Here is a 9,247-nt window from a genome sequence, read left to right as displayed (position 1 = left end):
TGGACATTGTATACAGCAAACCAAAAATTCCGTATTGCCTGGAGACCCACGACAAAACAGAATAAACCATGAAAGAGATAAATGTACAGAATTTATAGATGTACAGAGATAAAAAAACAAATTTAAATAATAAAATCAAAATTTCACATGTGTTTACCAAATTCCAACACCAAAAATTTCACATGTGTTTACCAAATTCCAAACACCAAAAAATCCCACTAAAAACAACTACCATACAATTTAATTTAAATAGATATATACCATTTATATGTAACGTCACCAAACATTGAACTCTTACAGTTACCACCGGGAAAATGGATCTGTCACGATCATGTCTTGATAAGGACAGGGAACACTGAACTTCTACGAGAAATCGGGATCCTGGGTCAGCCTGATTAAGAAAATGATATCCTCTTGTTATTACTCTACCTGCCCAGCAATTTCGACTTGGCCATTGGAGAATACAAAGCGGGGATTCCATAACAAACAAGTCGACATCAAATCAGCAGTGAAAAGCTTCTTAACAGTTCAGACTCTTCCTACTTCTAATTCGCAGCAGTCCATAGGCAGCTGTCACAAATTTCAAAGCAAAGGAGGATTAGGCTCAAATACACGGAGACCACAGGAGAAGAAATATAAATCGCTGAAAAAATATCAATACCAGGTAAGCCATGGGAATGGATAACCCCAATAGATTTATGTGGAAAACTTGGAAGCTCAATGAATTTATGAGCAAACTTTGAATGATGGTGTCTGCCCATCAGGTCAGAGCTGCAGGGTGAACCTACTAATCAGATACCCATTTCATCACAACAAGTGCTTCGACTCTACACGATTCGGTCAGTCTTCCAGGTCACACAATTATTTTCTTGATTTATTTTATGTATGGAATTTAATGCATGTGTTAGCCCAGTAGCTTGCAAAAATTCTGTTCTAATTCGACAAATCATAATTGCCCCAAATTTGCAGTCATTATTTGAAAGTTATCGGCTGGGCCAAATTTGTGTGCCTATGGATTAGGGAAGAGCTTGGATGAGTTCGATGGCTTGGCCTTTTTTGAAGCCTCTTTGCAATTTGTTGTGACTGCATCAATACCCTTTATCTCAAACAAGCCTGCTATCTGACCAGGTTAATTCTTTGTACGGTATTGATTTAGTTTCAATCCTTTCTCATTAACAACTAGCCACTGTAGATTTCTGCCCCTAGACCGTTTTATTTATTGATTGATTTCTTTGACTGGCAAAGATCAGGGTTCAAATGTAGCTCTGTGCTCATTAGGCATTCACACTGTAACTGTGACTGGGGAGGTTTGTGCAGGTCACTTGCAGACTTTCAATCGTCACTATCTATTCGCTTATGGATAATCCCGTGGTGATCCTGGTGACTTGGGACACCCTCAAAATCACCTCTCTCTGATACAGAAAGCGGGGACGATCAATAAAAGCTCATTAATTAATTGCCTCTGGGTGCTTTGAAGTGAAGGCAGGCTCTATCCATAAGGACATTAGGAACCTAACCATGGCAAGCTGCTTTAGTATAACGGCTTCAGGAAATCGATATTATCGTGTCTTCTTTAGGATGGCTGGAATGAAATCGAAGCTAGTGGAATTGGAGGATGGCACAAGAATGCATTGTTGGGTCCCCAAAAAAACCAGCAACAAACCTGTTTTGATTCTTATTCATGGCTTAGGAGCTAGTGGAATGTGGCAATGGAGCTCCCAGATTCGGGCTTTTCGTGGCCACTTTAATCTGTACGTACCAGATCTCGTCTTCTTTGGAAAATCATATACAACAAGGCCTGAGAGAACAGAGTTATTTCAAGCTCAGTGTGTGATGAAACTCATGGAAAACTTTGGAGTGACTAAGTTCCATGTCGTGGGAGTAAGCTATGGTGGTTTTGTAGCTTATCGCTTAGCGCAGCTGTACCCAGATGCAGTTCAGAAGTTGACCCTTGTTGCTGCCGGAGTTTGTTTGGAAGAGAAGGATATGGAGGAAGGGCTTCTCAAGGTATCTGACTTGGCAACTGCCAGAAGCCTTTTACTGCCGCAGACTACTGCTAATCTGAAGGCACTGATGAAACTTTCTTTTGTTAAGGCTCCTAAGACCCCCTCTTGTCTACTTCAAGATTTCATAATTGTAAGTTTAGTAATTTCTTCTTTACTTGAGGCTTGGATATCTAAGGCTGGTTGAAAATGAAGATGCTGTCTACTTCCTTATGATTTATATTCAATCATTTTCTAACATTTTAATATGTTAAAATAAAATGCCTAATTAGTTTTCAATGTCATAGAATATGTTTGCAGACAGAAGAGATGAGAGAGCAGAGTTGGTCAACCGTTTAGTTGAAGGCAGAAAAGTTTCTGATCTTCCTGTTATACATCAGGTAACAACAGACAAGATAGAATATTAAGTTACCCCTGATAATTTTTCTAATGTGGTGTCAGCTAGTTGATAAATTACATAGTTCTTCACTGAAAGAAACTTGATCTGAGCACAAAACTCTTCTCCTAAGGGGAGATTATGTGTCCTGATGAAATTCTTTAATTCCATTCATACATCAATAATTATTAATATGTTTATGCTTACCATCCCTTGTGTTCCAATAGTTGGCTATGCAAGTGTTGCAACTTTGAATCGTTGGACTGAAGAAAGTTAATTCACTTGCTTTAGAAACAAAGTAACCTTGGCAATGGTGCATTGGAAGATATTCATTTAACCTTTATCTTAAACTGTGTATCCTGAAAACATGATGTATTGTTATGAAGACCTGAACTTTTTATTTCTTTATATTTCCCTTTCACATACAAGAATGTGTTCCCCTGCTTTCCATGCAGAAAACACTGATAATATGGGGTGAGCATGATCAGATCTTTCCACTTGAGTTGGGAAATAGGCTGAAGAGGTTTGCACACTTCGACTGTTACATGTCTTCAGAATGTTAGTTATTTGCATTTTGTTTCATCTTCTTAACGCTGTTCGAGTCTGGCAGGCATCTGGGTGATGGAGCAGAGCTTGTCTTGTTTAAGGATGCAGGGCATGCTGTGCACCTTGAGAAGTCTGCTGCGTTTAACAAACAGTTGAAGAAGTTTCTTCTGAGCTCTTTACAAAATTAATTTCGATTGATGGACGGCTAAGGATGTTCACTTTACCTGCATATATTCACATGCCTTTTCAGTATTGGGATTTGGCATTTTCTGTGCTAATTCATGTAAAAATTCTCATTAGATCTTCATTGTTGGGTATTAAAAGAGAAAAAAGAATCATATGGTTTTGCAATTGAGGTTTTCAAAACACTGTTATAGGTCATGCGAGAAGTCAGGGGTGAGTTAACTCTGCTAATCTCGGGAACGAGAGGTCATTAAACTGGGCATGACTTGCAGTTTGGTGGTGAAGACTTAACTAAGTTTGCAAACTAGCATAGATGCTGTGTTATCTCGGATCAATTAACTTCAGAGAGGGATGAGAAAACTGGGACTGCACATAATAAATTGGATGTCAAAATGGATTTATAAACTGGATGTTAAAATTGATTTATGTTAGTCTTTTATTTTATCAGGTCCCCATATATATATATAGAGGCTGTAGAACACCTTTCTTCTTTCTGTGTAATTGCATGTCTTGGTAAACTCATTTAGTTTGATATAAAGATTCCAGTAACATTCTGATTTTGTAAGTTTTAAATTATGTGTTTCTTCTACTAGAAACAGGTTCCTGGTCCATGAAGGTAATATATGGCGAGAAATCCTTTATCATTCAGGGCTTCTTAATCCCGGGCTCTTAGCTCTCCTTTGATTATCTCCAGGTCTACTTTTCTTCATCCTTTTTGTCTTATCATCATCGTATATGTATGATATGGATGTCCAACAATCTCTGAAATCAAGGTTACATCTCAGAAATCCGCATGTGTTGCATAAAAAAAACTTGTATCTGTTTTTGATGTGGATCAGCTCATATCATTTTTCCCTTTATGGAGGGACACATCCTTCAGTTTTTGTTTTCAAGTTCAAGATCTTCCAGCATCTAAAAGCTTGATAATGTACTATCTGGAACCTTTATATAGTCTCAATATAATACAATTATGCTTTTTCGTTCTGAAAAAAAGTTTTAAATTATGTGTTATATAAATTTAATTGAGTTTATGTTAATTGAAGATTTGGGCATCTAACGGGGATGGGTTAGATTTAAGAGTTGATTTTGCTCCATGCATATTGATGAACAGAATCTACCATTGATGTAAGGATGCCTGTAAATTTTTGGGCATTGAAGCTCATTTAATGTTCATTGCTAATGTTTATGTCTATCTTGAAACTTGAGGTAGACTTCATTTGACTATTTAGTATTGTGCATTAAAACTATTTGATGTTCATTGCTAATGGTTATGTCTATCTTGAAACTTGAGGTAGACTTCATTTGATTATTTAGTATTGGGAATTAAAGCTATTCGATGTTCATTGCTAATGGTTATGTCTATATTGAAACTTGAGATAGACTTCATTTGACTATTTAATACTTACATGAGTTTATATACTTACATGAATACTTGGATTCACCTACTAATCTATTTGTTCCCAAATTTCTCCAAGGGAGTTGTCATCCCAGAAAATTAACGAGGCATGAGGTAATTTGATCCAAAATAGGGCTGCTGTAATTTCATGTTCTCGATTGAAGTCAATGGTCCATAGAGATATATTTTCCAAAATCTTTTGAAGAATGGCCCAACTATAAATATCAGATCCCTCTCTTCCTTATTTATAAAAAAACATAAAACCTATGTTGCGTTATTTTCAGGATGGTGGAACGTTGCCGATAGGTCAGGAGTCAGGACAGCTAGAGTGCACCCCTAGTGTTTGAGGGTATGGCAGGTTGGGTACACATATATTAATAATATTAAATACTATATGAATATTAAAATTTCATACTATATCATATTATTGTAAGTATAATAAGTTATATCATATTATGCATAATTCTTATACTTGCCAATTCAAAAAAAATTTGAGAAATTTTAAAAAGATTGGAGTAACATTTTATTATTGATTACTAGACATGAGCCAAATGCAGTTTATTTTAGGAAACTTAAGTGCAACAATTTTCAATTTGCAATAAGGTCTATGAAGTGCTTATGTTCCTTATATTTCTTTTTAATGATCATTATATTAAATCATAACAGACATTCCCTTTTCAATAGGTTTTGGACAAAGATCAGATTCATATTTCAGATTAAGAAAGTGATTGAATAGGAATTTATTCAAACATTTAGGACCCAATTCAAGTCAATACTAATTGTTTTAACAATGCCTAAAGTTGGAATGGTGGAAGCATTGGACTTGAATGACTTCTAGAAACCCATGTACTATATGTAAAAAGTTGAGATGACCAGAAAAATGTTAACCAACCTAGAACTAGCTAACTCTGGATCTATCATGCCTAGAGAGGAATCAAATCCCTTGAGATGCAAAAATTTCCTTAATTATTAAAGCAAAGTTATGAAATCATATTAATATTAGATTTTATAATAATAATAATATTAATCTTTTAATATTAATTGGGCGGAGAGGCCTCTCCAGCCAGTATGGTAGAGATGTTGTGATGTAATGTTTAACATTGTGATTAAGTCAAATTACAAAAAATAAAATTAAATAAAAAGATTAATGCAATGTAAAGTAAAAATTTTAATTCGGTCACAAAATAAAAGTAAACTTATATAAATAAAATAATAATAAAAATAAAAATGGCTCATGGTATTCATGTGGAATGTAGCCTATTTAAAAGGGAAAAATAAACCAACATAGATCCATCTTAACTCCAAATCTACCAAGCACCAAGAGGGATCAAATCTCTTGGTAATGATGTTTTTTAACGTGGCATGATAACAAAACTTAAAACTATATATCGGAGTTAGGTGGATCTAGGTTGCGCTCAAAGGTCTCTCCAACCAGTATCATAGAGATGTTGTAATGTAACTTTTAACATTTCTAACGAGGCGGAGGAATTGCCTGGACGGCCAAAAGTGACTAGAATCCGGCCAAAAAAATTTCAAAAAATCTTGTAGAGGCAGTTTTTGAATCATGTTTTTGATGCTGGAAATGGATTCAGCACCATAAATAGGTGGATCTAGGTTGCGCTCAAAGGTCTCTCCAACCAGTATCATAGAGATGTTGTAATGTAACTTTTAACATTTCTAACGAGGCGGAGGAATTGCCTGGACGACCAAAAGTGACTAGAATCCGGCCAAAAAAAATTCAAAAAATCTTGTAGAGGCAGTGTTTGAATCGTGTTTTTGATGCTGGAAATGGATTCAGCACCATAAAAAACGTTTAAGACACCTAAAATTTTGAAGTTTAACAACTATAACTTGGATTTACAAAAATCCTTGCCGGTATGTTCCTTTAATAAGAATATCTCTGAAGAAGCTCTAGTATGGTGAGTATTTAGATTACCCTCTTGAACGTATTCCTACTGAGTTTGATCCTTTTGTGAAAGACAAAATGGAAGATTTCCATATTACCTTAGAATTGGCGAAAAGCATGTCTCCTTGCATAATATGGATTCCAAACATTCATGAATTGAATTTAAATGACGCAACTAACTATTTATTTGGTTTTGGCTTCACTGACTTGTTCCTTAGTGTATTAATGAACAATCTCTTTAGATTTAGAGATGGTGAAAAAGATTCTATGAGAAATATTCTTGTTATTGCTTCGACTCATATCCCCCAAAGAGTGGATCCAGCTCTAATAGCTCCAAATCGATTAGATAGATCGATCAATATTCGAATGCTTGTTATCCCACAACGACAAAGGGAATTTCCTATTCTTTTATGTAGCAAAGGATTATACTCGGGAAAATTTCCCGATGAATTTGGATCTATAACCATAGATTATGCTGTACGAGATCTAGCAGCACTGGCCGATGAAGCCTTAATACTTAGTATTACCCGAAATAAATCAGTTATAGACACTTATACAATTCGATCCGCTATTTATAAGCAAATTTTTCATTTACAATCTATGGATAATCAGGTTGGATCCAGTCAAAATGACGAAAGAATTATCTACAAAGTAGGAAAGGCTTTTATACAAAATACGCTTAGAAGAAATTCTCCCATGAATCCTCTATCTACAAAAAAGGAATTATGGAAGAAAAGGTTTTGTTATTTGTCCGAATGGTATTTAGAACCTTCGATTGCCGAAACAACTATGAAGGAATTGACCATACTTCCTCATATTTTGGGTTGCTTGGCCGGATCAGCGGCTCGAGATTCTTGGTTTATATCAGAACTAAATAGAGAGAATTGGATTCCTTTCGATAAATTAGCTGAGCATGATCTTGATATAGCTTCTAGTCTTTTAGAAAGTATTCTGGTGGAGTTTCCATTTTCTAGGTTAGGAATATGTCGGGGTAAGTCCGATAAGGATCAGATCACATTTGCTCCTCAACTCAAAATGAGAGATAATCTAGATCTGATACGATTTATGAAAGAATATGAATTGAAGTTTACTCCCGACGCAAAACAAAGGGATATGGATGAAGAATTAATAAAGAATGTAGTTTGGACTCCTAGGATCTGGCGTCTTAGTTTTCTTCGCAGTAATAGATTCGATCATATAAAAACACCCAATTCATTGGGATCTTCGTATCAGTTCGGATCGTTAAGAAAACGGCAGATGGACAGATCTCTATTTCCTATACAATATCCGAAGCAATATAAATACTCTAAGAAACCACTGTTCTTTATAGGAAGACGATTTCTTTGGGATTCCTTCCTATTTCAAGAGCAGCGCCCTGTGTTTTCACACCGAGAATTTTTCGCAAATGAAGAACTGCTGAAAAGGCTTTATATTACTTATGGTGCAAGAAGATTAATAGCACAACCTGATTTTTTCCCTAAAAAAAGTATCCAAAGTTTTTTTCGTAGATATGATTCAAAATCCACGATCAATTCGGTTTTGGTCATGAATTGGTGGAAACCATTGTCTCTTAGACATAGACATATCGAGCATTTCAAACGCATTCAAGCGATTGGTATCCAATTGGAACGTATGCAGCCATATTTTCCTATATATTCATATAACCGTTGGTTGACCGAAAATTCGAGAGAAAGGGTTGACCACTTCCAATCGTTAATTCATCGCCAAAGATGGCTCGGAACCAATAGGTTATTATCTAATGAATCTTTTCTTTATAATACTCTATTCGAGAGTTATCAATATTTATCAAATCTGTTCCTATCTAACAGAATGTTATTGGATCAAATTACAAAGACATTGTTGGAGAATAAATGGATTTTTCCCAATGAAATTGAACACTCAATTCATACAACAGGATTAAGATTTGATATCAGCTGGGAGAATATGGAATGAAGTAAAAGAAAATTGATCGGGCAGTAGGGTCGTGGGAATCAATGAGAGGTTCTACATATGCTCCAATTTAAGATCCTATAAAGACTTGATAGATCTTTAATTTGAGGTTCCTCACTCCGAGATCTCGACCATGTAAGAGTAAGCATAGTCTAATAATATCTCATTAAGTTAACTAGACTATGCTTACTCCTTATTTCCTCGATTTCGGTTCTAGCATTATTTTTTTTCCACACTATTTGAAGAGAGGAAAGGATAGAGTCACAGGATCCGACATGGATATAGTTGGTGAGGTTCGGTCGTAACTCCCGTATATTGCAAGATCTTGATAGAGGTGGTATCTGGTCAATCTATGTATCGATCTTCTCAATCTGTGTCCTTAATGAAATATACCTCATAATACGAGGGTGTATTCGGAATGGACTCCTCATTAGGTAGAGAAGATCTGATCCTACCTGTGATCCACTGTCCTATTCCAACAACGTTAACTTGTAGGTAATCGATCGTCGGAATACCTCGTATCAGCAGAGAATCTATCACAATCTATTGAGATACTCTACGAGATTTGCCATAATATTGCTCATTCAATAAGCATGAGCAATATTATGCCTTGAAGAGGACTCGAACCTCCACGCTCTTAAGCACGAGATTTTGAGTCTCGCGTGTCTACCATTTCACCATCAAGGCATCCCAAAAGGAAATTCTATTCCATTCATATATATATATGAAAAATATCCTGATCTATGAATGAACATATGTTAGAGATAGCGTATTCGAGTATTGATATACGATTGGTCATATAGGTTCATCATAATTTTTTTTTTATCTGGAGGAGATTTCCTATAAAACAAGACGACTGAATGAACATCCTTTCTTTTTCAATTCAA

The 9,247-nt window shown here is 35.6% G+C and overlaps 1 protein-coding gene and 1 non-coding gene across 11 annotated transcripts; one reads left to right on the top strand and one right to left on the bottom strand.

Annotated features, from left to right (window-relative positions):
• The first annotated feature begins 344 nt into the window (after positions 1 to 344).
• LOC149255141 (uncharacterized) lies at positions 345 to 3,602 on the top strand. 10 transcript variants are annotated; one of them, XM_089460324.1, is made up of 7 exons: positions 345 to 664; positions 765 to 839; positions 970 to 1,128; positions 1,318 to 2,136; positions 2,291 to 2,383; positions 2,835 to 2,902; positions 2,990 to 3,602. In XM_089460324.1, the coding sequence occupies exons 4-7, from the start codon at positions 1,519 to 1,521 to the stop codon at positions 3,111 to 3,113; spliced, it is 903 nt and encodes a 300-aa protein (XP_089316450.1). In that variant the 5' UTR covers positions 345 to 664; positions 765 to 839; positions 970 to 1,128; positions 1,318 to 1,518; the 3' UTR covers positions 3,114 to 3,602. The 10 variants fall into 10 exon arrangements, with proteins under 10 accessions (XP_089316450.1, XP_089316444.1, XP_089316452.1 ...); XM_089460318.1 differs by having other exon boundaries at positions 765 to 852; XM_089460326.1 differs by lacking the exon at positions 970 to 1,128 and having other exon boundaries at positions 765 to 852.
• A 5,364-nt stretch (positions 3,603 to 8,966) lies between these two features.
• TRNAL-CAA (transfer RNA leucine (anticodon CAA)) lies at positions 8,967 to 9,047 on the bottom strand. Its single transcript has one exon. It is a non-coding gene; the product is annotated as a tRNA-Leu (tRNA).
• Positions 9,048 to 9,247: the final 200 nt, after the last annotated feature.

This window comes from Pinus tabuliformis, chromosome 7 (assembly GCF_031772625.1).
Source record: "Pinus tabuliformis cultivar Carrire ecotype Pingquan chromosome 7, CPIR1, whole genome shotgun sequence".
In the NCBI taxonomy this organism is placed as follows: Eukaryota; Viridiplantae; Streptophyta; class Pinopsida; order Pinales; family Pinaceae; genus Pinus; species Pinus tabuliformis.
Note: the sequence above shows the minus strand (reverse complement) of the source record. Positions and strands in the feature narration are given on the sequence as shown.

Coding starts and splice junctions, on each gene's coding strand:
- LOC149255141 (XM_089460324.1), top strand. CDS start 1,519: ATGGCAAGCTGCTTTAGTATAACGGCTTCAGGAAATCGATATTATCGT. Junction 2,137..2,290: donor TACTTCAAGATTTCATAATT/GTAAGTTTAGTA, acceptor TCAATGTCATAG/AATATGTTTGCAGACAGAAG. Junction 2,903..2,989: donor TTGGGAAATAGGCTGAAGAG/GTTTGCACACTT, acceptor CGAGTCTGGCAG/GCATCTGGGTGATGGAGCAG.